This window comes from Podarcis raffonei, chromosome 2 (genome assembly GCF_027172205.1).
Source record: "Podarcis raffonei isolate rPodRaf1 chromosome 2, rPodRaf1.pri, whole genome shotgun sequence".
Lineage (NCBI taxonomy): Eukaryota > Metazoa > Chordata > Lepidosauria > Squamata > Lacertidae > Podarcis > Podarcis raffonei.
In genome coordinates this window covers 38045463-38072780 of record NC_070603.1, presented here as the reverse complement: position 1 = coordinate 38072780, position 27318 = coordinate 38045463, and the positions used below count along the sequence as shown (strand labels likewise).

The following is a 27318-nucleotide window of genomic DNA, read 5'->3' as shown; positions in this document are numbered from 1 at the left end:
TAAAAAAAATATAAATCAACAGGCAATCACACTTAAATTATTAAGTGCTTAGTGCTAAATATATAATGTATTGGTTTAATTTAAGGATCACTCCCCCACATCCCGCATGGCCACTCAGGTAAATTGCACCTTTCCCACCCACAGCAGCAGCACCGCAGCTACAGGTATGAATGAAATGCAGCAGGAGGCACATACAGGAAAAGCGCAACAATCCCAGTAGTGTAGAATGTTTTTTGAAGTCTGTTTTTAGCTAAAAGTGGAAGAGCAACAATTGATTCATACTACCAGTTGCTTGTCTAAAATCAGCTAGAGAGACCATCCTTGGTGCTGCTAAGTCTTCCCTTATGGTGCCCAGGATGCTGTTCATATCCTCTCTTACCAGGAAACTGACCCCTCGTCTTCAGAATTTCTGCCTTGGACTATACCTTTTCTTATCTAGAACTTTGTTCGATTACTCAGAAATGATCAGAAATTCTTCCAGAGAGATGGGTGGAAATAAAATAAAGTAAATGGTGCCAGTTTTATCCAAAAATGCTAAAGTTATTTTGGGAGGGCAGTCAGTCTATGAGCTACTTTGAAGCTGCCCAAGTAGAAATCTGGTTTTTAATATAACAATTCCATCAAATCACTTGTCTCATACCCTAGAACTTTTCATTATGTTCAGTTGTGGACTACAACTCTCCATTAGCCCCAGCCAGCATAGCCAATACCCAGGGGCTGGGTAAGATCATAGCCAAAAACATCTGGAGGGCACCACATTTGCAACCCCTGATTTACAGGACCTTGAAGGTATTGGTAACATAAAGCTTGTGAAATTTATAGTTTCTTCCTTCTGTATCATTGCACACCTGCATTATTGCTCTTGTAAGCTTGTGCCTTATAATTAAGTAGTGTGCAATACTGACTTCCACTTGTAATAATTGAATCATGGTAGTTTTGTGAATAATTATAAAAGTGAATTGTTGAGGCCAACAAGCTCCTGTTGAGATAATATGGCTTGTTTTCTGAAATTAACCTAAGGATCACATGCTGGGGAGAGGGATGTAAAATGTTATCAAAGCAGATTGAGGAATGCCTGCTATACCTCAGCTAACTAGAGTAATTTTCTCTCCAAACAAACGGCACAACCCAGTCAAAATAAAGCACATTTAAAGCCCATTGATTTCAGTGGAGTAGAGATGACATGAAGGCTGGCAACTTTAACCCCAGCATGTGATAATCCCTTGCAGACATCCACAGTGCCTGGAAACAATCAGTCATGTGTATCCACAGCAATGACCAGAGAAGGAATGACCGCTGGGAGGAATGCAGAAAGAAGAAACGCCATCGTATCTGCATCAGCACAACTAGACACTTTGATCTGCCCCAGCTGCAACAAAACATGTATCTCTCATATCAGTCTCTACAGCCACAGCAGGCACTGTAATTCTCTAACGGTTTGACTTCACCCCCAAGACGCACTGTTCCGTTGTCTTCTAGGACAGATAAATGCCAACCAACCAGAGAGGACCACATGTTTAACCCATCCAATGAGAGAAAGAAAGATCTCACATCTTGAAGGGAATTAAGCGGCTTCAAACTCTGGGTTCATGCACTAAAGCAAAATGACATATGATTAGCAAGTTTCCACCACTGATACACTCAGGGTACCACTGGGTTGAAGGTCAACGAAATAGCTCATATATCTATATTTTCCACATATTCTTATACACATTCTTAGCAGTCGTGAGTTATCCAATGGAATGAGAGCCACAAATAAACTAAAAGCACCTAAAGAATGGTAGAAAACTACAATTGACATTTGTGACTTTTAGGCCATTACTGAAGGATGAGATTAATTCTTAGCATTAATGTGTCAGTGTTTCAACAATACTTACAGCAAACATGTAAGGCAGAGATACAGAACCAGATGTTGTTAGACTACTCCCTGCCACTTGGCCATGCAGGCTGGGGCTGGTGGGAATTGGCTATTTTCAATTATTTGTCTTTCTATTTTCCTGCAAGGGCCTGGTTTGGATGCTTGAAAGTCCTTCATGTGGTGCAGCCCTGTGGAAAATACCATATAGAAATAGAAAAGTCTTGTCCACAGTGTATGTTTATTCAAAATGCGTGTTTACTTAGAAACGTCACATTGTGTTCAGCGGTTGGCTTTACTCCCTAGTAAGATAGTAGCCCTGATATGGTGTTTAGTTGACTAAGACCAAGGAGAACTAGGTTTGACTTCCTGCTCACTCAGCCATGAGTCTCGCCGAGTGAATTGTGACCAGTCATACACATTGTCAGCCTAAACTGGGTTGTTTTTTTTATTTTGAATATTTGTGTCCTGCCTTTCCTAAAAGTTAACGGCAGCTGACAGTGATCTATAAATCATAGAATAATAGAATCTTAGAGTTGGAAGGGACCCAAGGGTCATCTAGTCTAACCCCCTGCAATGCAGGAATTTCAGCTAAAGCATCCATACAACCACACATCAGTAAGTGTCCAAATAAAAACAATAAATACAAATGCAAGACAAATATACCCTGTGGTTGTGAGGATACAGTGGGATAATCCCCATATATTCTATGCCATTTTAAATTCCTTGAAGAAAGGAAAGGATAAACATAGCAAAACAATACATATATTGTATCTAACTCAGTGAATCTGTGGTTATAGATGCCCTGGAAAATGTATTACTAAGTTCATGGCAAACACCACCAAAAAGTGGTACCTTTAGCTGTGAATGTGCCAGGTCAGACTTCACCTTCTCTGTGTTTGGCTGTGTCCACAATGCTGGCCTTGAGTGCTGCTGTAGTGCTGTTAGCTGTGCAAGCAATGTTATTATGATAACTAGGGATGGAAAACAAGTATAGCTATGCATCTTTAGTGAACCCAAGGCAAAGCAAAAAGTACCTACATGTGCCTGTCCAGAAAGGTTGCACTTATACATAGAAGTCTATATCTTCTGATGTTGAATACAAGTGATCCAAGAACCACACAAAAATGTAGAAATAACTTAGTCACATAAAGATACCCATCATATATGGGTGACAAACTCTCATTGCAGCCCTTGGACAGCAAAAGCTTAGTCTCTTCTTGTGGATTGCTGATATGATGAACTGAATTCTTTTAGGACTTCTAAATGGTAACCATAATTTTAATCATACAGAATAATTCATTTCACAACTGTTTTCAATATATTTCTTTGTAGAAACTAGCCATACCTGATTAAAAAACAGGATGTAAGTACTGTACAGCTTATTGACACTGAATGGTGATTGATCTTTCGGAATATGACAGTTCCTGAACTGTTAACAAATGCCCCAAAATAACAGACACTTATCTGGATATCACACAACCACAGCTCAATTACCTGCATTTTTAATAGTTGACAACAATATGAAGGCACTCTTTCTTTTTCCTAGGACATGGAAACAGCTACATGTGAATATAAAACCAAAGAAAACGAGGATCTCTATGAGAACAGAAAGGTCAGTCTCTGAAATTTGCTTCACATGCTTTCATTGTTGCATCATTGTATTTTAAAAACCCAACCCCCTTTTCTTGTATATACATTAAAGGTAAAGGGACCCCTGACCATTAGGTCCAGTCGTGACCGCCTCTGGGGTTGCAGCGCTCATGTCGCTTTATTGGCCGAGGGAGCCGGCGTTTGTCTGCAGACAGCTTCCGGGTCATGTGGCCAGCATGACTAAGCTGCTTCTGGCAAACCAGAGCAGCACACGGAAACACTGTTTACCTTCCCGCTGGAGCGGTACCTATTTATCTACTTGCACTTTGATGTGCTTTCGAACTACTAGGTTGGCAGGAGCAGGGACCGAGCAACAGGAGCTCACCCTGTCCCGGGGATTTGAACCACCGACCTTCTGATCGGCAAGTCCTAGGCTCTGTGGATTAACCCACAGTGCCACCCGCATCCCTTTTGTATATACATTACATGGTGCTTAAAGTAACAGTCAGCCCCACAGGAATGGTCAAGATGTCTCTGAGATAAAAATATATATGCTTGTGATCTTTTTATTGGGGTGGCGATTTCCTTAACTCATAGCAGACTAATTAAGGAGGCATAATTTTCCTGAAATAGGGGTATATAGATATGGTGCATTTTTAAGAACTATGCAGTTGTATGTGCTACATAGAAATAGTAGAGGCCAAATCCCACAATGGGAAATGTAGCTGAACAATGATTTGAAAGTTTTGTATTTAAAGATTATATAGAATGTGAACTACCTATTTTATTCTTATGTCAGAATTGTGTTTTCCACTTGCACAATGGTTTTAGCATACAGTATGCTATAAGCAAGAGACCAGACTTTGAATGACCTTAGTGGTACTAAATGATCTCAGGAATCTATGGTTGCATAAACAGGTACAGTGGTACCTTGGGTTACAGACGCTTCAGGTTACAGACTCCGTTAACCTAGAAATAGTATCTCGGGTTAAGAACTTTGCTTCAGGATGAGAACAGAAATCACTTGGCGGTGGCGCGGCGGCAGCGGGAGGGCCCATTAGCTAAAGTGGTACCTCAGGTTAAGAACAGTTTCAGGTTAAGAACGGACCTCCAGAACGAACTGAGTTCTTAACCCGAGGTACCACTGTAGTCATAAACTTCCAAGAAGAACACTGCAGAGAAGCTGTTGTAATGTAACTTTTTGTAAGTGTAACATTTTGTATGGATTCAGAGTCAGACTCAACAGACAGTCTGACTTTACAGTCTATCAGCGTTCTGGTTTAGTTGCTTACCTTGGGACCTATGAAGGCTGGAGGCCACTCATTTTGAAAGCTTGTTCTTTAGTCTAGCATGTTATCTACTCTTGAACATAGATGTGGTCCTCCAAATCTTGTTGGACTCCATCTCCCATCTCCCCAGCTAGCAAGGAGGCCCAATGGCCAGAGATTATGAGAGCTGTAGCTCCGAAGCATTTAGACACCCCTGTTCTACACCATCAGTTCCAAAGAAAATAAAGTATGCTTCTTATCTCAGATGTCAAAACCCCAAATCCCACCTTTACTGTTTTAGATGACTTTATGTATAGGATCTCCCTGTTTCTGTAAGCCACTTTCACATGAAACTGGAGCATTTTGCTGTCAACATATTATGGGGTACCAGACAGAAAACCATTTCCAATCCTCCTTAAATGCCCAATTGATCTTGCCTCAAAGTCTAACAGTCTTCCCCCCCCTTCCTGTGACAATTGTAAATTATTCTTTTAAAAAATTATTATTATTATTATCAAGATGCTCTCCCCCCTTCCGATGTACTGCACAATAACTCTCCCCTGGAAACCCAGCTGAATGTATAATTTTTTACCACTCTGACTGTCAGATGCTTAAAAGCTACCGCTGGAGGTGTTTGCATAAAAGAGTTCCTTTGTGGATCTCTGAGAGAATCTAGCAATGTTCTTGATAGTATCCCACCATGCTGATAAGGGCTGGCTGCTCTAGTTGCATCTGACTTAATGACTATGCATGCTTTTTCTCCCATCAATTCTATTCTACATTAGCATGCAGCTTGTGCAAAGCTTGTACAAAGCAGTGGAATTTGGGAGCTGTTCAAACCTGTTTTTGGTATAAAAATAAATGTAGAAGAACAATGCACACAGGAAATCTGGACCTTTTTGTCTTTGGGCTTATTTCCTTACATATGTCCAAGTTCCATGTCGTAGGAAGGTGATGGGGTTCAAAAGTTCCATCTGATTAATTGGATTCTACTCCATTTATGTCATGACAGATTTGCTATTTTTTTAAAGGAAGGCTGGTATTGTAGAATTGTTATCTGATACACAAGACAATTGTATCTAACTGAAAATTGGTGGGGCAAATTCCCCGCCCCCCCCTTTTTTTTTGTCCTCAAATTTCTGATTATTCAGTTGGCCTGGCACTCTGTGTGAGCTCTAAAAATCACATGGGGATGCTGTGTGCATGGGGATTTCAATTCCTTTCAGCAGAGGGAGTTGATAAGTCGGTGCTGTGGGATGCTTCTGCAGACTGGCTCCCTCTTTGGAAATGCATGGAGAAGTGGAGCAATGCACCAGAGTCCCCACAGCCAGTGCAGATAGCTGGCTTGGAAGTTTTAAAGCATTTGTTTTCTCCTTCCCCAACAGCTCAAGGCCTGAAAAATACTTCAGAACAAAATGTAAATATAGATAGTCATTGGGGGAGAAACATAATGCATTTATGCTAATGCCAGCTTACACTTACCCTATTGGGAGCTAGTGAAGACAGGAAGAAAAACAGTCAAAACATACTTGATATTTGGCTTGTCTCTAAAGAAGGCCTGTCTGTTTCAAACTTCAGGAATCCTCCTAAGAATGCCCCTCTGCACATCCTTTCTGTTTAAACACTGAGAAGAGATGTGAGAGCTGAGACAGAAAGGCTGCACTTTTGTTCCCCTACCCCTCAACCCCAGCTCCCTGTTCGATGCTCCTCTTGGTCTACCCATCCTATTTGGATAGTCACCGCTACCCTGCCTATTGGGAAATTTACCAGCACTGTGGGTGCACCCATGGTTTGGGAAGGCTGAGGCTATTTCTGCATACATGCATGCATATTCCCAAATGGTACACCCTCTCTCCCACATATACAGTGAGAAAAAGAAACCATAGAAATGGATACTAGTAATTCTAGCTGCTACATACAACCATTGTTGTGATGGACATGGATCTCATTGTTATTATGGAAGAAGCTGGTGAAAGGGTGGACTGGTTTTTCCAGTTTAGCCAGATACATAAATATGCTATGACACCATTCTCGGGAGTGGAAGGAACTAATGGGAGATACTTTAGTCCAAGTTTCCCGTGCAATGCTTAAATGCAGCAGCAAGGTGGTTAGTGGGTACTTGCATGTGGGAGCTTATCACCCCCATTTCACAACAGTGGCCACCAATTTCTTTCTGGCACAATTCAAGGGAATGGAGTTTACCTTTAAAGATAGAGATATCTTAGGTCTAGGTTAGTCATCTCCTTTACTATTCTGCCCTAAAACCTGATGGGGTGCTCTTCTCTGTCCCAAATCTGGCAGATTTTTCAAGACAGCTGAGAGAGAGCCTCTTCGTCCTCCATTCCTTGAGAGGGCTTTTTGGACCCCCTCTCCACCAGTCTTCCACCAGCTATTTAAAACTTTTAACATTGTTATTCAGACTTCCTTTGCTGAAGAAGTGCTGTCTTTACTGTAAAAGGACAGGACAGGAAATTCCCAAAACAAATAAATAAGCTGCTCACCTACAGCCATCTGAAACTGCCATCAAGTCCCATGAAAGGATATTTATTATGTGATCTGAAAATAGCGAAGTATGACATCTGGACAGAGTTGCATCTCTGAACTAGACTGAACCCAGGAGTAGATGACCATTGTTTAATGAATGCCAGAGACTGCAGTAGAATAATAGTAAAAGTATATTTTTCTTTTTAAAAAAGACTAAAGAATAAAACTTTGCTAGTTTCACTTTCTATGCCATAAAATACAGTATATGTCATTGCCCAACATAGGAGCCAACTCCTAGGGGGCATGGGGGCTTTTGCGTCCACAATAAAATATTTGAGGGGGCTGGGCCCCCATAAAGTTGATGGGCATTCCCATTCAAATGGTGTGTGTGCACTGCGTCATGTGATCAGTTATGCAGGGCAGGGCTTACCTGAGCCCCCACAATATTTTATTCAAGTTGGCATCCCTGTTGTTGGTAGAAGGCATTGTTCTGGTTCAAAGTCACATAGCACTACAATCATTGTATGGTGGAAGGTGGAAGACAAAGGAAAAAGGATTGACACATGGGTTTCTCTGTGATTCTGCACCATGCCATATTCAGATGTCTAGAAACCTTCTCAGGAGAAATGGAATATTTTAGGATGAATATTTCTCTTTTGTATCAGTTCAGGATTCTTCTTGCTGTGTCGTTATTCCACCCTTATTCTTGCCCCATCTTTCTTTTGTTGGCTGCCACATAATAGTTGTTGTATTGTTTGTTGTTTGTTTAATATACATCCCTTCATCCGAGGTTCACAGGGCAATTTACAGTATAATACATAACATAACGAAAACCAAAAACAGTAACCCTCCATCACCCAGTTTAAAAGGCCATAGAATGTTCAATCAGCCTAAAGGCCTGGTTATAGAGGAACCTTCTCCTCTGGTGCTGCTGCTGAGAAGGCACTGTCCCAACATACCTGCTAAAGTACCACCCGTTGATGGTTGGGGAATTTCCTATGGGGTGAGGATGGTGAGTGTTGCTCCAGTACAAGATCCTGGACTAGATGATCTTCAGGTTCCTTCAACCTCACAATTCATGACTGTTAAGTAAAACATATAAAGTCAGATTACCACCCAAAAGCTGCCCGTAGGACATAATTCTTCCTGCTTATGCTATTAACGAGGCAGACCTGTTGTCCCCTTACAAGCTGCAAATTACACAGGCAAATGTAATTACCCATTCCCTTTGTTATTAGCACTCAGTGAGGAAGTTTCCAGCCATCCTTCCTTTCATGGCATTTCAAAGCTTTCTCATAAGATGCATTCCTGATATTAAAGACAATGAGATGTCCTTTTTTAAAAAAAAAGAATTCAATTAAACATATGCCTACTGTGACTCTTTATTCACAGCAAATTGTCTCTGTAAATAATCTTCATCAAAAGTCAGAACCAATCCCCATTAGTTGTTTAGATTAATTAATGAGTCCCCCTGGAGCCACCCAAATGAATTCAATTTAAACGTCAACAACTTGGCTACGGAGTTTCCCAGGTTGGCATTAAGACAATATTAAACCTGCAATAAGTCACATTTAAAATGTTAATTCGGAGAAGCTCTCCATTTAGAGCACTTAATTAAATCCTTAAATAAACTGCATGGGCTCTGTACCAGATGGTTCTGCATTTTCATTGCAGCAAAGAGCCTTGAAGTCATTGAGGGAAGTAATATCGTAGGCATGGTGAAGATAACCAGGATATATAGTGTAATAAAATCTAATCTTGTTTCCAGCCGGGAGATTCAGTGTATGTACACAACCCAGGCTAAAATTGTAAGTTAATTACATTAACCCCAGTATACTCTGGTATCTGAGCAGCCACGAGACAAAATTAGTCTTTTCCCATCATAAGATTCTTTTCAACTTCACTATATTAATTTTTCACCAAATACTTACTCATAAGGAAAATTGAAGTTAATGTAACCAAAGACAAAGTAATGCAGTCTTAATATTCTGAAGGGATTAGAAGGGGCTGCATAAATACACTCAGCAAATGTCAGTCACTTGGAATGGATTTTAAGGAAGTGGAGGAGGTGCAAAGGGGAAAAAATTATAGCATCCAGCTGTGTTATGCATTATGTTGAGGTGCCCTAGAAGTTACAATTTCAGGAATGCAGGCCTTCAAATAAATAGCTTAAGAGAGGTGGCCTCCTGATAGGAAGCTGGGATCCTGAGTGAACTCTTTGCATGCTGGTAGCTGTAAATCAAGGTGGCAAGTATGTCTTCCCTCTTGCCAAAGGCTCCCCCTTAGCACATGACAGGTAGACACTGGAAGTGAACAAAAGGGACTGGCCCCGGCTGATGAGGGTGATCAGCAGGGTACTCAGAAACTCAGACTCCTCCTGCCTCTTTCTGCCTTCTAAAAGTTAACAGAAACACGTCGCATGTGACATTTTACCAGCAGGGAAATAAGTGCCATGTAGCAAAGAAAAGGAACGTGGGTGGCGCTGTGGGTTAAACCACAGAGCCTAGGACTTGCCGATCAGAAGGTTGGCGGTTCGAATCCCCACAACAGGGTGAGCTCCTGTTGCTCAGTCCCTGCTCCTGCCAACCTAGCAGTTCGAAAGCACATCAAAGTGCAAGTAGATAAATAGGTACCGCTCCAGTGGGAAGGTAAACGGCGTTTCCGTGCGCTGCTCTGGTTTGCCAGAAGTGGCTTAATCACGCTGGCCACATGACCCGGAAGCTGTACGCCGGCTCCCTCGGCCAATAAAGCGAGATGAGCGCCGCAACCCCAGAGTCGGTCACGACTGGACCTAATGGTCAGGGGTCCCTTTACCTTAAGCAAAGAAAAATCCATTCCTAGTGACAAATGGCAATCCAAGAAAACCGAGATTGCCATTTGATCTGAAGTGGTTTTCCTGTGGGGAAGGGAGTGGAATGAAAGGAAGTATGGATAAGCCCAAGCTTGGCTTACCTCTGAATCAAGCCAAGACTAGCCATATATGGCTCACCCATTGCTAACTTATACACAGATGTCTCAGGGTTGTGCTCTTCACATTGATTCTTTTGAGCAGAGCCAAATACTGGAGTGTACACAGTCCCTTTCCCCCCAAGCAGCCTTAGAGAAGCTGTCCTAGCACAACATCACGTAAGAAGCTGCCACTGAGCCATTTCCCTAGTACCAGAGTGAGTGCAGGCCATGCCTGGGAGTCCTAACCCTATAAAAAAAAAATTAGTTTTTTTGTAGATCAAGAGGGGGCAGAATGTGGAGGGGGTGGGATGTTTCAATAACCACCACTTCCTGAGCTCCCCTCTAAATGGAAGAGCAGCTATAATAAAATCTGTGTGGTACCATTTCAGTTGATTTCAGTCTCCAGCCACCCTGACAGTCTTATGCTTCAAAATGAGCACTTCTGGGAGATGGATTTCACATAGTACAGAGATGGTGGATACCTTTTTCCTTCTCTTCTCACACCCACACCCTGGCAGTCCATGGCTTTACCTTATCTGTAGGGATGGAAGGATATGTCAAATTTGGTTCCCTCTGTTGTTGCCATCTGTCTTTCTTGGGACACAATGGAAAAGTGTGCCATCAAGGGTGAACTCAAACCATTGGAGAATTACAGTGCTGGCTGTGACTGTAGAGACCAATATGAGAGAGACATGTTTTGTTGCAGCTGGGGCAGGTGAAGGCATCTGGTTGTGCTTCGGCAGGTGCATCATGGCATTTATTTATTTATTTATTTATTTATTTATTTATTTATTTATTCTTTCTGTTCTGTTGAATCACTGTTTTGCTTCAGCTGGGATGGTTTTTCTGTTCACTTGTTTTTATAATTGTAACCTTATAAATAAATATAGGTCTGGGAAAGACTTCCTGCCTGAAGCCTTGGAGAGTTTCTGCCAGTCAGTATAGACATATCAATGATCTGACTATAATAAGGCAGCATCCTATGTAGGAAAGTAGGGTGTGCAGCACAGGATCAGCACCAGTCAGCTCACTTGTGGCTCTTTGTAGATACCAAGGTACTACCACCCAGCTGATTGGAAAGCAAAAAGGTAGTGGCAGCTTCTAGTGTTGGTCCATTGAGTTGCCCCAGCCTCCTTTGAAAGTAATCTCAGAGTGATTTGTTGTTGTTGTTTAGTCGTTTAGTCGTGTCCGACCCTTCGTGACCCCATGAACCAGAGCACGCCAGGCACTCCTGTCTTCTCCTGCCTCCTGCAGTTTGGTCAAACTCATGTTCAGCTGTCAGGTCCTGGTGGTGGTTGCTCGTGAGTAACCAGGCAGGACTCCGACCTGTCTTTTACAGTTTTTATTGGTGAAAACTATTTACAGTGCAGAACCACAAAGTTCATGTCTGTCTTAGTCACTTGCAGAATCCAGGAGTGGCCTCTTCTGACTTCTCCCCCAATATAAGAAGACACCCCAAATCTCCACCTCCCCTCCTTGCGTTTCCCCTCCCCTCTGCGCAGGCTGGGTGATGGAAGTGGCGTGTGTGCCTCTTGGCCAGCCGGGTTACGTGAGGCACTTGGGCTCTCAGCAGCATCTTCGAGCCCTCTCCTCGCTTGGCTCCCCCCTTCCCTCTCTGCTCCACTGTGGCTTTCCCCACCGCTGGACAAGGAGCTGCTCCTCAGAAGCGTAGGACGTTCTCTGTATTCCCTTGCCTCCCTCCCCTCTTCCGAAGGCAGTCCCCTGACATCGTAGCTTCGAGAACACTGTCCAACCATCTTGTCCTCTGTTGTCCCCTTCTCCTCGTGCCCTCAATCTTTCCCAAGAGAGTGTGACAAATGTTTGCAACAGGCTGTCCCCAGTGACATCCCCCACTCATATACTTGCACGTATGAAGTATTTAAGGTACTGCTGGTGAATAGCTCTGTGCCACCCTCTTTGGGGCATGCTGCTTTTAGCCAAAAGTGAGCATTTGGCATGTGCATTGGGGAAGAGCATTGTGCATACAAAAGTCCCACAGGTTTCAGTGTAGCAAGTGAACAGCCACAGCTAGCTGCAGGACACCAGCTAGTGTCCTGACCACTGTGTGCTTGCATAGGCTTTGTCAACCAGTGTCAAATGCAGCTCTGTAATAGCTAGCTCCTAATGCTATCTGCATGCTCTTAGGTTCCTGCAAGTGACCTGCTTCCCCCAAACGACATTGAGAAGTGAGGAGATCTTGACACATTTGTGGAATGTCAAGCATGACTCAGTTCGGGGAGCTTCTCCCACCTTTGACTAATTGCTGACCTGACATCTTTCTGATAGTGACCTTGTTTCAGCTAGTAATTCAAATATCTTTCAGTGTCAGAAATAATAAGTGCCACAGTGAGATGAACAAGCAGAGCTTAAGTTGAGCACAGATTAATGGGGTTTTAATATTCCTAATTTAATCACTCCTTTCTGTCTGAATGTGTGCAACATGATGTAGCAGCTAATTATTTTTTTAACCATGATGGGGATCTTTCCTAATCATTTTTATATTTAACATGGATGAAGGAAGGGCAGTGATTAATGATGGAATAAATCTTATGACACAGAAGCAAGCACAAGATCAGTTGAAAATACGGCTCTCTGGTGTGTATGTGTGTGTGTTTTAACCCCCATTTTCCATGCTGCAAACCAGCCCATTTTCATTTCAATTGTAAGATTTTTGCCACTCCCCACCCCCCAAAAGGGAGGGGCCCTGAAAGTTTTATTTTAGAGTAATTCCATTAGCAGATGCCTGTGAGCATCTTTCAAAATGGTGAGGTATTCCCACACCTTCTGCCTCTAATAGAATCGCAATTATTTGCATTTGCAGGAAGATCGGTGTCTTTTCAAACATTTCTTCTTGACATAGTGTTCAGAATTACAGGTGAGGCAGAAACCTGCTTTTTGAATCTGTCTGTTGGCCTAAAATGCAGTCAACTGACCTTCCAAGATGACTGCACTGAGTAAAATGATCCTGTTTCTGAAAAATGCATGGTAAAAGGATCAAATTGTCGTTCTTTCTTTCGGCATTGGTTTTATGGCTTTGCTGGGACCATGGGTCACTCCCTTAACGAAATACAGCGCCATGATCAACCAGGCTGTATCATATACATATCCGGTTCTGGTTCAGGCTGATGGCAATATGCCAGATATTGCCTCCCACTCTTGTGACAAGGAAGGGTCAAGTCTTGAATGGCTAAAGAACAGGTTGTTGTGATGAACAGACCTAGAGAACTACCACTGAAGCGGCAACCCAGGCCCGCACTGCTCTCTGCTCTTTTGTGCACATGTGTAACATTTCCAGGATATAATAAACTTGCTAACTTAAAAAACCACACAGTCAACTGCTTTACAGTTCCACCTTGTGCTGACGTAGTGAAGAAAGCCAGGTCACTGGGAATCATAATGTCATGTTAAGGCCAAAGCTACCTAGAGTGGAAAGTGTGTTTGTTTTAAAAAAATTCGATTGAATATGGTCATTGGATAGTTTTTTCAAAACTTTGAAAATGCATTTTATTCAATGTCAAGCATGATTTTTTGGGGGTAGGTCATGATATTAGTGTTTATACAATGCCTTTTGCAAAGTCCTCCATGTACGTTATTGGAACAATCCTTAAAACACATTTGTAAAGCAGACCAATGAGTATTGTACATGGGGCAGAAAGATTATAACTTGAGGTGAGGCTTAACCTGGGTACTTCCTGGCTCACATACCCTGCTCCTATAGTTGGAGCAGATGTGCCTGTCTCATAACCATTGTTAAGCAACCAGGAGTATGCTGTGGGCTCATGTGCTCCCGCCCCATTCTTCCACCCTCTACAAGTTCTCCCATCCCTTCCCTGTTAGGAATAGCAACAGCACATGGCAAGCAAAGTGGCAGTGGTGCCTTGCTGGTAGCAGTGCTCTTGCTTGCCAGGAAGGAGATGCAGTCAAGTGGGGTCAGGTGGTGGTGGTGGTAGTGAAGTCGGGGGAACTTCAGGTTGGCAGCAGTGTCCGCATGCTACCAAACCCAGTATCTCTTCTCACCTCATCTCCATCCAGGCTAGCCCCAGCACCACTATCAGAAAGGCATCACTGAGACTCTGCCCTTCCTCACACGCCACTGACAGTTGTTGGTAGCTATAGTGCAACTTCGAGAATCTACTGAGACTAGCCAAGGCTGATGATAACTCTGTTTAGCTTTGGGACTAGGGTTAGAAAGTTTTAAGCCATGATTAAAGCTAGCTCTGGTCAATCCTGGTGTAGACATGATAAATAGGAATGTTGGGGGGGGGGATTCATGGTCAGAAAGGAAGTAGGAGTATGTATGTATATGTACCAAATTCTCAGTCTCCTAAACCATGGTTCGGAGACTGCTATTGCTACATCTGCACTGGGCCTTAGTTGCTATGCCATTCCAGCTTTCACATGTACAAAGCATCCGACATGTCAGTATTTGGACAATTCCCATAGCTATATGTTTCAGATTTTGAAAATTCATTGTTTTGAATGTGAAAATTCTTAACTGAGGACTCAAGACTTTAAATTCAATTTGCTGTCATATTTACTCTGCAAACAGAATGGAAGCTTCATGAATATGGAACAGCGTATTTGTTTCAGACCAACATAAATGGGCACTCAGCATAGTTCTAACATCAGATTGTTAACAGCTTGTATTACTGTAGATAGGGAAACATAAAGCAAGGCAGAGACAATGCTTAAACTTTCAAGATCCTGTTCAAATGAATATATACATGATGATTAAGATGGCAGATTTACTAAGCATGAGCAGATTCCGCTCCCTCCCCATAAAATTTAATTCCCAGTTTTCCTTGAGCCTTTCTCTTATACAACATATAGCAGTGCACATATTTGTGGTATAATTGCATTTGTCTTCCAAACTGTTCCCCCCCGCCAAGGGCGCCTTCACTTTTGCCGTGATTTGATTGTCTACTTCTAATCTCAGAGAAAAGCCCATCACATAAGTATTCATTACAAAATTGCATTTTACATGGTCAGTATCCTCTTGTCTAATTAGTGACCTCCCCAACCCCCTCCCAAAAGTTATATATTTTTGGTTTTCTGTTTTTAGCTCTCCTGCTGTGATGGCGTGCAGCTCTTCGTATCAGTTTCACATTTAAACATATTGAGGGGTGGGTCACTTTTTCTTTCTTTCCCAGCTGATGGGACTCAAGGCATATGCATCTGTTTGCTACTTGTTATAATAGGACTCAGAGTGACAGCATTTTGTAATTAAACTGATCTGGGTTTGTAATGCAGTATCATTAGCTGAGGGAGTTTAATTACAAATTGCAGCCCAGTGTCTGCTTTGGCTAACTCAGAAGATATGTGATCCCATCAGATGTGTTAATTCTGAACTGCTTTTCCTGGTGGAGATAAATATCGTCTATCACCTTCCAGTGGTTAATTTCTAATGAGAGGTACAGGTGCTCATGCTTGCCTTAGAGGTAGCACTTTCCATGAAGCTTTGCAGATGCTACTGATCAGCTGATCAGTGGTAAGACTGCCCCATATGTCATATATCAAGTTGGGTGTGACTTTTCACCAGATGTTGATGTGTGTCTGGGCTCATCAGGGGCATGGTCTGGTGGTTCCACACCCTTCCTTTGTATGCTTGGCAATTTTATATTTAATAACGCTTTCCACCAGTTTTCCTGAAACAGATGTTAAACCAATTGTCTTGTAATTTCCCAGACAACAACCCCTCCCCCATCCCATTTTAAAAGTTGATGGTGGCCCCTTCCCATTGCTTGAGTACAGAGACTTAGAATCATAGAATCATAGAGTTGGAAGAGACCACAAGGGCCATCGAGTCCAACCCCCTGCCAAGCAGGAAACATCATCAGAGCACTCCTGACATATGGTTGTCAAACCTCTGCTTAAAGACCTCCAAAGAAGAAGACTCCACCACACTCCTTGGCAGCAAATTCCACTGTCGAACAGCTCTTACTGTCAGGAAGTTTTTCCTAATGTTTAGGTGGAATCTTCTTTCTTGTAGTTTGGATCCATTGCTCCGTGTCCGCTTCTCTGGAGCAGCAGAAAACAACCTTTCTCCCTCCTCTATGTGACATCCTTTTATATATTTGAACATGGCTATCATATCACCCCTTAACCTCTTCTTCTCCAGGCTAAACATGCCCAGCTCCCTTAGCCGTTCCTCATAAGGCATCGTTTCCAGGCCTTTGACCATTTTGGTTGCCCTCCTCTGGACACGTTCCAGTTTGTCAGTGTCCTTCTTGAACTGTGGTGCCCAGAACTGGACACAGTACTCCAGGTGAGGTCTGACCAGAGCAGAATACAGTGGCACTATTACTTCCCTTGATCTAGATGCTATACTCCTATTGATGCAGCCCAGAATTGCATTGGCTTTTTTAGCTGCCGCGTCACACTGTTGGCTCATGTCAAGTTTGTGGTCAACCAAGACTCCTAGATCCTTTTCACATGTACTGCTCTCAAGCCAGGTGTCACCCATCTTGTATTTGTGCCTCTCATTTTTTTTTGCCCAAGTGCAATACTTTACATTTATCCCTGTTAAAATTCATCTTGTTTGTTTTGGCCCAGTTCTCTAATCTGTCAAGGTCGTTTTGAAGTGTGATCCTGTCCTCTGGGGTGTTAGCCACCCCTCCCAGTTTGGTGTCATCTGCAAATTTGATCAGGATGCCCTTGAGTTCATCATCCAAGTCGTTGATAAAGATGTTGAATAAGACTAGGAATTACACTAGGGATAAGTTACATATTTTCATTACATCAACCTGAAAGGAGCGTTTTAACCCTGTGGGAATGGGGGTTTTCTGTCAGGGGAGTGGACAATGGGTTGTGATTTCATGAGCAATAAGGTGAGAATATGGGGTCTCCTAACAACTCTTAGCACCCTTAACAAACCACAGCTCCCAGCATGCTTTGGGGGGAAGCCATGACTGTTCAAAGTGGCATAGTGTTTTAAATGCATGGTGTGGATGTGGCCTAGGTAAGGATCTGTCGCCCCAAGTATTTCTACTCATCAAAGAGACTGACAACTGATTCAAACAAGAATTTTGCATATTGGGGTATGATCCCAGAGTAAGATTACCAGATTTTTTTCAATGAATCCGGGGACACTTTTCAACTTCAATGGATTTTGTATGGGGACTGATTTGTAAATCTGGGGACTGTCCCTGGGAAAGTCTGGTAACCTTATCCCAGAGTACAAAGTAAGCACACACTGCCCACCCATCTGAAATGAACTGTACACCGTGCATGTTTAGCTTCAACCATAATCTGTCCCTTTTGTTGTTGTTGCCTGAGTGTGGGACAAGCATCTATATTGTACCTGATTTTCTTTTTTAAGAAAAAGTGTGAAGCAGGTGTAGAATCTTGTTCAGCCATGAACCACAAGGCATGAATATACCCTTGAACAGAGACTGACACCAATCTTGTTTCGCAAAACTTCTCCTTTTCCCCAACCTCTGGGTATGCTTGGTTCATTGCCTGGTCCATTACAGGCAGACCGAGTAAATTAACATTCTTTATTAGGCTCTCACTTGAGAAAATGAAATTGAGGAAAGGGTCTATGATAGCGGTGACACCAGAGTTCCTCTGCAGAAGAAATGCAGCCACAGGGCTTGGTCATATATAACCAGCTTGGAATGAGAGTGTTCAGGTAAGGAAATGGAGGGCTGAAGGGCTCAGCTGTGCAAGCAAAAAATAATTAGAGCCTGTTTGTCTTCATCTCAAACCTATGAAAATGGAAGTGAGGGATGAGCAGCACAACCAGGGAGGGGGGCTGACCCACAGATTCATTCCAGTACAAACTCACTCCCACCCTTTTCTCCCCTGCAAAGGCGTGCTTACCACTGCTTACTGTCTTTTGAATAATTGTGTTTCTTGCAATGCCAATCTCAGCTTTCAAAAACTACTACTGAAACCTGAAACTGTTTTGAGGCTGCCTTAGTAGTCGTGGAAGTTTTAAATAAGCGACAAGATGCTTTTGTTTTGCTACTACATCTAAGCATTTGTCTGACATTTCCTAGCAACAGTGAGGAGTAGAGTTGTAGTTGTTGTTTTATTTCGCCACAATGATTTTAATGTTGTGAATTGGTCATAGTGCTGGACATTCCTCTCACAATATATATCGGGGTGGGGGGAACCCTTTTCAGCCTGAGGGCTGCATTCCCTCATGGAGAATCTTTTTGTTGCGGGGTGGGGGCGGACATGAGGTGGATGGGGCCTGAGGTGAAAGTAAGTGGAGCAGTGGATGTAACTCTTACATTTGAACAGTAGGCCAGTCATGCAAAAGACAGAGGTTTCTACATACAGCAGCCTCCTCCCTCCTCCATCAAGTTTTATATTTGGGCATTTGGCTTCATTGGTTTAAAACTGTTTTCTTACTAAAATGTTCTCAACATGCTGACTACATGGTTGTGAAAACTAAGTTTATGTTATAAGAATATTTCACCAGGTTTTGTCTCCACTGAACTTTGGGAAAGTACCGTATTTTTTGCACCATAACACTCACTTTTTTCCTCCTAAAAAGTAAGGGGGAATGTCTGTGCATGTTATGGAGGGAATGCCTACGGGTGGCATGCCTACGGATTTTCCTCCTCTAAAAACTACGTGCGTGTTATGGTCGGGTGCGTGTTATAGAGCGAAAAATACGGGTATATCCAGAGCTTCTCTCCTTGTTTATTCTTCCTTGTGGCTAGAAGGAAGGGAGGGGCTCAGAAACTCCCCAGTTAACTGGACCTACTAGGGTAGTAGGGTCATTCTGTCTGGTGGCAGTCAATCATGCTTCTTTTGGGGGGGGGTGGACCCTTATACAAAAACCAGGTCAGCCAGTAAGAAAAAAAACCATCCCCCTTCAATCTAGCACAACTGCCTTCTCCATACGTATCTCTCCAAGCTTTAAGAGCAGTTTCAGAAGATGGTGTTCTCTGTCCCGTTGTCACATGAGATAAGGTAAATAGATCCATTAAGACAGGCCTTTGGGGTCCGATTTCAAGGTGTGCCAGGCTCCTGCTTTCAGTGTGTATTGGACAAGACTTTTTACAATCTTTAATGATCTGCTGCTTTTAGATCCTGTCCCACTGTAGTTTTGCATGCCCAGGTGGAGACCCCCGACCCCAAGAGCCACCCGGAAAAAACGAATGACTCATGGCAATGTGTTATGGAAGTAAATTGGCCACAACTTTATTTAAACTTTCAGATGTAGGAAGACCTTGGCTTAGGCATTGGGCGTGTATCCCTCCCAGTCCCCAGCCAGTAATCAGGGTAATCAGGCCTGTCTGGGAAGTGGGCTAGTTCTGGAAGACGTTTGTTTTTGCAGAGTGCCCACCCCCATTTTACCGCAACTCTGGGGAGTGCACTGACAACCTTTCAACGTATGGCCAATGACTCCCCTCTTTAATGGGGAACCCTGGGATCGCCGTCGCAGGGGGGAACGCGCATCACCACTTCACGCCCCCCCCCCCCATTTAGGGGGAAGATAGACTAAAGGATTCTGCCCAAGGCCTAAAACTGCCAAAGTTGTGACATCTGCTATGGGGAAAGCAAAACCTGCCAATGCAGGGAAATTCCTTAACAGCAACCATCCTAAGACTATAGCAGCACCCGCATACCTGTAAAAGAAGTTAACCTGTAATAAAAGAGCATTAAACAAAGGGAGGGTAGGGCAGGTGAAGCTCTGGAGCTGACTGCATGCTCTGCCCCCGCCACAGATAGGTTCATTAGAACTGAGGTTTGGCAGGAACCTCTAAGGGCTGTGATGTGGGGAGGTGGACCAGGAACTTCTGCCATTGTCTTAGGGATCGGGGTACTGTGCGCAGCTACACAATGGGCACCTTCCAGTTGATAGGAGAGTGGTCATTATTATTTTTAGCTGTCTTGCAATTTTATGTTGCATTTTGAATTGGCTTCTTGTATTTTTTTGCAAGTTACTTTGGGTGCTTTTTAAGGACAGAATTGGGCTACAAGTCTTCCCCCCACCCCAAAATGTGCAGCTGTAGGAAATGGTTGAGTATGACCTGGTGGTCACTCTTGATTCACGCAGGACTTTTCAAGGTCCAGCAGACCTAGATAGCCTTCCATGTGTCTCCTAGAGCATGCTTCAGGATCTCCTCCATTGCATGGGGCTTCCACAGAAAATACTCAGAGGTTCCTCAGTCAGTGAGTCAACCCTTGAAAGTAGAAAGGTTGAAGACCAGGGATCTAGGACATTCGTGGCCTTGAGAGCACAAGCCAAGGCTTGGCTAGCAGCAAGAGCTTTGGAATGATGTACCTTACACCCACCTGCTGTCTTAATGTTCCAGGTTCAGTCCCTGACATATCCAGGTAGGACTTGGAGAGACTCCCATCTGAAACTCTGCTGGGACCCTGCCATTCAGTGTACACAATACTGAGCTAGATGGGCCCAGTGGTCCAACCCAGTTTAAGGCAACTTCTTATGTCCCTTATAGCTTTTCATAGCTTGCATGTTATTGGGCTAATCTGATAGGACATGATGGATCCTACCACCTTGTAAGGGACTGGACTGCATTTTTTTCACATCCTATCTGGTACTACTACAGTTCTGGGATTTCCTAATTTTTAAAGATCATAACAATTTCTTGTTTTTAAACTGGCATGCCAGGTTAAGTTAGTCACTTGGCTGCCTACAGCCCAATCTCAAGTATGGAGGCTTTCTTGCTTTTAAACAGGTTGGCCAGGATTTCTACAAGATACAATTGCATCCAGGATATGAAAATACATGCACTTGAATGGTGAATCTCTGAGCCTTAGCGGAGCTGCCTTTTGCTCTGTGAGAGACCGTTGCCATGGCTACACCTGGGTGCAAATAGTTTCCTCATCAAAGTGCCTGCTTCTGCTGCCAGAGTCACTCCTGTGCACTCAGTAGAGATCACAGATGAGGGGCAAGCTCGGGACAGCATCTTGGCAGGAGCAAGGTGGCAGCATCAGCATCAAATAATAGCATCAAAATAGCCTTGTAATTTGAATTGGAGGTGGGTGAAGGAAAAGCGGTGGGGTGTGTGAGAGAGAGTGTATCAGGCCAAGGTTCCTGATAGATCTGTCAAAATGCAAAGGTGCTATTTTCTGCTTGAGAACAATGCAGCTGGCAAAAATGCACTGGGCTGGAATTTAGGAAAGAAACCTGGCTTCAGCTCCTAGATTCTTTCTTTCTCTCCCTCCCTCCTCCACCCAGCCATTCTTTTGCCCTTCTGGGTGAATCAATCTTCCGATGAAGCAAGTCAATTTCCCTGTTTCCTCACCCCTAAAATGGGAATAATGGCCTTTTCCCCAGGTGTGCCAAGCATTTTGCAATTTATCAGATAAAACTGCCATATGTGTTATAAGCATTGTTGTTAGTTGAACTTGCTGTAGGAAGTGGTCTTGCACTAGGCAGGCTGCAGGGGCATGTCTAATGTATGCCAACCTTGCAAAAAAATGTGTTTTTTAAAACAACCAGTGTGTATTTTTAATTAATTAGACAGGATTACTTGAATTTGCAAGTTTTACATTTGCATATGGTAATAATAATAATAATAATAATAATAATAATAATAATAATAATAAAATAATAATAATAATAATAATAATAATAATAATAATTATTATTATTATTATTATTATTTCCAGACCACACATTCAGAGAAGCAGCAAAAGTAATAGTGGGGTCTGCCATACTTTCATTTCTGCTTCCAGTGGAAAATGACGCTCATGGAACTCTTTCTGCAGTGAGATCCATGGGTTCCAGTCCCAGATGATCATGAGGATGGGAGATCAATGAGTCCCACTGTCACATGTGCTGAAAGTGTTTTTAAAAGGCAGCATTTCTTCTTTACATTCACTTCTTTATGAATACAGTTTCATTAGGGGGATGATGATGAATGATTGATTAGTGGATCAGTGCACATAAGTACTGTGTTGTATATGCTCAAATTTAATATCCTAAAACAATGTTGAAACTTCAGTATAAAATTTCAGTTAGTTTCCCAGTACTTGCAGGAAGTTTCCTTATGAAATATTCAGTGGGCTGGATCTAAGAGGGACTCCTTTCCATTTGTGGAAGGGATATGAATCCAGTAGAAGGTTTTGCAAATGAAAGTGCATGGTGGGGTGTGGATGTGATTTTTGCCAATTGCCTTACCTCTAGGCCAGCTCCCATACTATTTCAGAAGGTCTTCCCAACACTCTGGAACACTCTGGGGAGGTGGCAGGGGGAAGGATAACCTGACACCAGAAAGTACCCCATGAGTCAAACACTGGATCCAACCCAATGGCTTTCTTGCTGATATTTAGGTACTCTGTTACCCACCCCCGTCAACTAGTGCTGAAGAACTGATGTTCTAAAACTCTGAATGTGCAAATCTTGTTGAATTAGATTGAGGTCTAGCAGTAGCACACACTGACCCTTTCACATCAGAACATACACTTTCCTGGCTTTGGTATCAACTAAGGCTGGACCCTAACTGAACTGTGAGTTTCGGTTTTCACAAAGGAACGTGCACACACAAGGTAGAAATACATGTTAGTTAGATGAGAGCTTTATCCCCACGATTTGTCAAGATTTCACTGGCTTGTCCTTCTTGTTTTGTTTTCCAGTGCATGTGCATGCTCTTTAAATGTTACTGATCAGACAAAATAAACTAGTGGTGGAAGGTGAGAGACTTTTTTGTGTGTAATGTATGAAGCTAGTGAGGCCACTTCCAGACAAACTCTTTATTGAGCGTTCATCCTGGTAGGTTTGCACAAAGCTTGCAGGGAGGTGAGCCGATGTTGCCTATTTATTGGCCATTCATTCTAATTTCTTTGCAGGGAGGTTAGAGGATGTTGCATCAAGCAGATATTGTCCCACACTTTCTAGGACATTTCCCCTATCAATTTCTTTGTTACAAAAAGTCCAGGGTTTTCTTGGGTGGTAGGATGGGGAGAGTCTGTAGCAGAAGACCTGCAAATCAACTTTAACTGCATTACCTGTATTTACTGGTATGTATCCCACTGGTGGAAACACACCTAAAAATACTTTCCAGAAATGCTCTGAGTCTTGGGGGACTCAATGAGACACTATAAAGAACCCAAGCTGGCCACCAACAAGGACAAAAAGAACAGAGAGAAAACTTATGAGATGCATATGAATGCCTTTCAAGCTGTTTAGTTTTGCACGGCAGAGTTCTGAGGTCATCATGAATTTATGTTCAATTCTGTTGTTATTAATTGTGGATTTTTAATATGAAATTGCAGCCGATTCCCTTATTAAAGTGGCTTTCTGCTGCCGGAGACTCTGTGTCTTAACGAAAACCCTGAAAATCTCCCCCTGAGCTGCAATGTGGAAATCCAATTCTTTGTAGCTGATGATTCTGCAAACACATTTCCTGGAATTCACGAAAGCCTTAAAAAGCCTCACAATCATTTGAATAAAGCAAAGGACCATTTGCTGGCAAATATTCTCTTTTGCATATTCAAAAGTCCAATCTCTATTCTGTGGCAGTATCCTTTCAAATGAATAAGACCATCAAGAGCCAAAGTAGCAGCACTGGGGATTTAGCCAAACAGCTTTCATTAAAATGAACCACATACATTTTGGTGTGTGAGAGAGATGCTATGTCTTTGGTTGTCATTTACATTATAGACAGAATAGGGTGTGCCGGATGGTTTTCAGATAAAGGTAAAGGTAAAGGTACCCCTGCCCGTACGGGCCAGTCTTGACAGACTCTGGGGTTGTGCGCCCATCTCACTCAAGAGGCCGGGGGCCAGCGCTGTCCGGAGACACTTCCGGGTCACGTGGCCAGCGTGACAAAGCTGCATCTGGCGAGCCAGCGCAGCACACGGAAACGCCGTTTACCTTCCCGCCAGTAAGCGGTCCTTATTTATCTACTTGCACCCGGGGGTGCTTTCGAACTGCTAGGTTGGCAGGCGCTGGGACCGAGCAGCGGGAGCGCACCCCGCCACGGGGATTCGAACCGCCGACCTTTCGATCGGCAAGCCCTAGGCGCTGAGGCTTTTACCCACAGCGCCACCCGCGTCCCAGATAGGTTTTCAGATAGGACCTTGCTATTGTATCTCATCTCTTATTGAGCCAGACTTGGGGCAGCAGGGAAGATCTTCAGGAGGGTTTTAACTGGATCTCATTGCCCTTACCAAGAAATCAGGCAGCTAACTTGTGCTTCCCCAGAATTTAAACTAGGGGTGGGGAACTGGATCCAGCCTATGGGCCAGATCCATATCTCTCCCCCAAGGCCAAGTTTTCCATTGTGGCAAGATCACCTACCTGTATTATTATTATTATTATTATTATTATTATTATTATTATTATTATTATGAGACTGCTTCACAGCGTAAAGCCATCAACACAACATAGATCAAAACAAAACAGTTAAACGCAAGCTCTAAAAACAATAAAATCAATTCAGCAAACTCTGAAAGCACTAAAACCATCCCTATAAACTTCAGAAACAGAACATAACCCGTCAGCCCTACTAGCTGCTATCTTGCCTAAGTTGATTCTTTATACATATCCATTGTATGTACCTGTGTGCTGCTATTTTCTGTGCTGGCCCATCTGAGAGGGAGGAGGCTAGTGCTGAGGTGCACTGAATGACCCCAAGACTATTAAATGTTTGCAGTATGTATACCTATTGAAGGAAGCTGTTCGTCTTGGGCACCATTTGGGTAGCTCCTGCCATTTTAAGAATAAGCAAACATCAAGCAAGACTTGCCCAGGAAGTAAATATCCCTTTCCAAATGAAGAAGTGATTAACAGCCAGATTTGTTCAGCCTTAATTTCGCAGCAGCTTGAGCGCCAGCAGATTGGCTGGTTATGCCTCTTTGGCATCATTGCGAGATGGCGTATCTCATGGTGTTTTAAATGGGGATGGAGCAGCATTTCTGATCTCATTTTCCAGTATTTCAGCTGTGCCATAATCTATTTACCACACAATTTGTGTCACTTTGATAAGCGGCTGCTTCAAGACGGCATTTATTAAAATCAAGAGCAGGGACAGCTTTCAAGTCTCTCATGTGTTGTAATAAATGTTTGAAATTAGTTATTACAGTGTTTGGCATGGTTCATATCATCTACTCTATCTTAAATGACAAATGATCATATCCTGGACATGCATTTTTGGGTGTGTGTGGACAAGCGATCATACCACAGACACTGTGTGTGTGTGTGTGTGTGTGTGTGTGTGTGTGTGTCAGAGTTACTTGGGAGGGAGATGAGTGATGAGAAGAATCAAACTCTGCTAGCCCTACAAATTGGCAATGGTTTTCTGGGGGGGAGGAAAGGTGAGTTAAAAATCAATTGGAACTGTGAAACAAGACCATTAGCATCAGCTCAGGAAAACAGTTCAGTCCAAGGAAACAATAGCTTGGCTTTAACTTCCATGGCTAAAAATGAAATTAAAATTGACCCAAAACATGCTTGAAGGCTTAGAAAGAAGAGCTTTTTTTAAAAAAAAATGGGCCTCTCTATGGTCCATAAATATCTTCTATGGTGGCAGGTTCAAATGTTAACTTTTGGGAGAAGTCCAGCATTGTGAGCATTGTGAGAACTGCATATACCTTTACATACCTCCACAAATTATGATTTAAATTCGTAATGCAGAGATTTGAGCCACATACAGATTCGTTTGCTCTAGAAAACCTTTTGGTATATGTATCAGATCACAGCTGAGATTCCTTGTATTATTAGTGATTCAAATTTTACATTTTGTTTCTAGGTATGAGGCATAAAGTAATATTAGGATTTCATTTTGGTGGAAAATAGCTCCCGCATACCAAACAAGTAGTAAATCCTCCACGCCTTTTAATGCATTATTTGCTGCTTTTGTTTGTTGATGTGCTTGCCAATGTTTGAATATCTCCTTAAATATATAGTCTTGTGTGTATATAATTTTATATGTATGGGGTGTGTGTGTGTATGTGTGTGTGTACACACATACACATACATATACATACACATACACACATACAGATGTATTAAACACACACACACTATAGAAAAGAGACACTTATTAAGACAAATATTCTGTCTCAATTCATTTCTTTCTTCATTTTCCCATCAGGAACATAATAGCTAAATTTATAGTGTTGAGTCTGGGCTATAAATTCTATTATTTTCAGTCACAATATCCATTATGTCTCTTGAAAGGGCCCCCAGGGCAAGGGGAGAAAAATCTGAGACAAAAAAAAATTCTTTGAAAGAGATGTGGGGGGAAATGCCTTTCCTTTAGTTTGGTGTGTACCTTTGTGCATTCTTGCTGATACTCTTACCCTAGCTTAATCCATCTGCCTAGTTTCTTGATCACTGGTTGTTGCAATCACATCCATCCCAGTATAACTGACAACTCATCTGTGATGGAAGTATTTAATTATGAGATAATTTATTGCACCTCTACAAACCCAGGTATCAGGCAGGAAAAAATGAACTGTAAGAATGGTGATTTGGAAGGTGGAGATGCATACATTCTGAAAATGTCAGACTGGAACCTTTTTCTGTCGTCAGAGTGCTGTCGGGAGACCCAGGGACCATTTGGTTTGAGGTTGAGATATAGCATAGCAGCCAGTTATCCAAAGTGGTGTATCCTTAGACCTCACACAGTCCCTTTGTCTGGCACAGAAAAGAAGGGTAATGGCTTAGCCAAACTTACCTTTCCTCTGGTCTTTCCAGACATGGTCCATGCTTTAAAGCAGGCATCCCCAAACACGGCCCTCCACATGTTTTGGGACTACAATTCCCATCATCCCTGACCACTGGTCCTGTTAGCTAGGGATGGTGGGAGTTGTAGTCTCAAATCATCTGGCGGGCCGAGTTTGCCTATGCCTGCTTTAAAGCTCTGTGTCTGAATGCCCTTCTTTGTGCTGAAGCTTTCCCTACAATACCCACTCTTTGGTGCTTAGTTGAAACAAATAGTGATCCACAGAAAACCTAAGTTGATGTTTGCTCTGATTGAGCTCTAAAGAGTGGATTTCCATGGGGAAAGCTCCAGGGCAAAACAAAACAAAACAAAACAAAACAAAAATGTGCTTGGACTTTTTTTAAAGTGTGAACGTGTGCCTGGAAAGAGCAGGGCAAAAGGTAAGTGTGGATAAGCCCTTAGTGTAGCATTGTGTGATTGGAAAGCTAGGTAAGGTCTCTGACTTGGTCATGCCCATTATAATGTCTGACCCTCTGCATTGCATGGTCAGCAGACCCCGTGTCATGCAGAC

At 42.8% G+C, this 27318-nt stretch overlaps 1 protein-coding gene and 1 pseudogene across 1 annotated transcript in view; both read left to right on the top strand.

The window, feature by feature from the left end:
- TNRC6C (trinucleotide repeat containing adaptor 6C) overlaps positions 1 to 27318 on the top strand; it is a 419247-nt gene that overhangs the window by 28388 nt on the left and 363541 nt on the right. The window contains exon 2 of the mRNA XM_053376050.1: positions 3405 to 3470. Within this exon, the coding sequence (XP_053232025.1) occupies positions 3405 to 3470 (66 nt within the window). The remainder of the gene's footprint in view (positions 1 to 3404; positions 3471 to 27318) is intronic.
- LOC128408880 (NADH dehydrogenase [ubiquinone] 1 alpha subcomplex subunit 3-like) lies at positions 13091 to 13357 on the top strand (annotated as a pseudogene).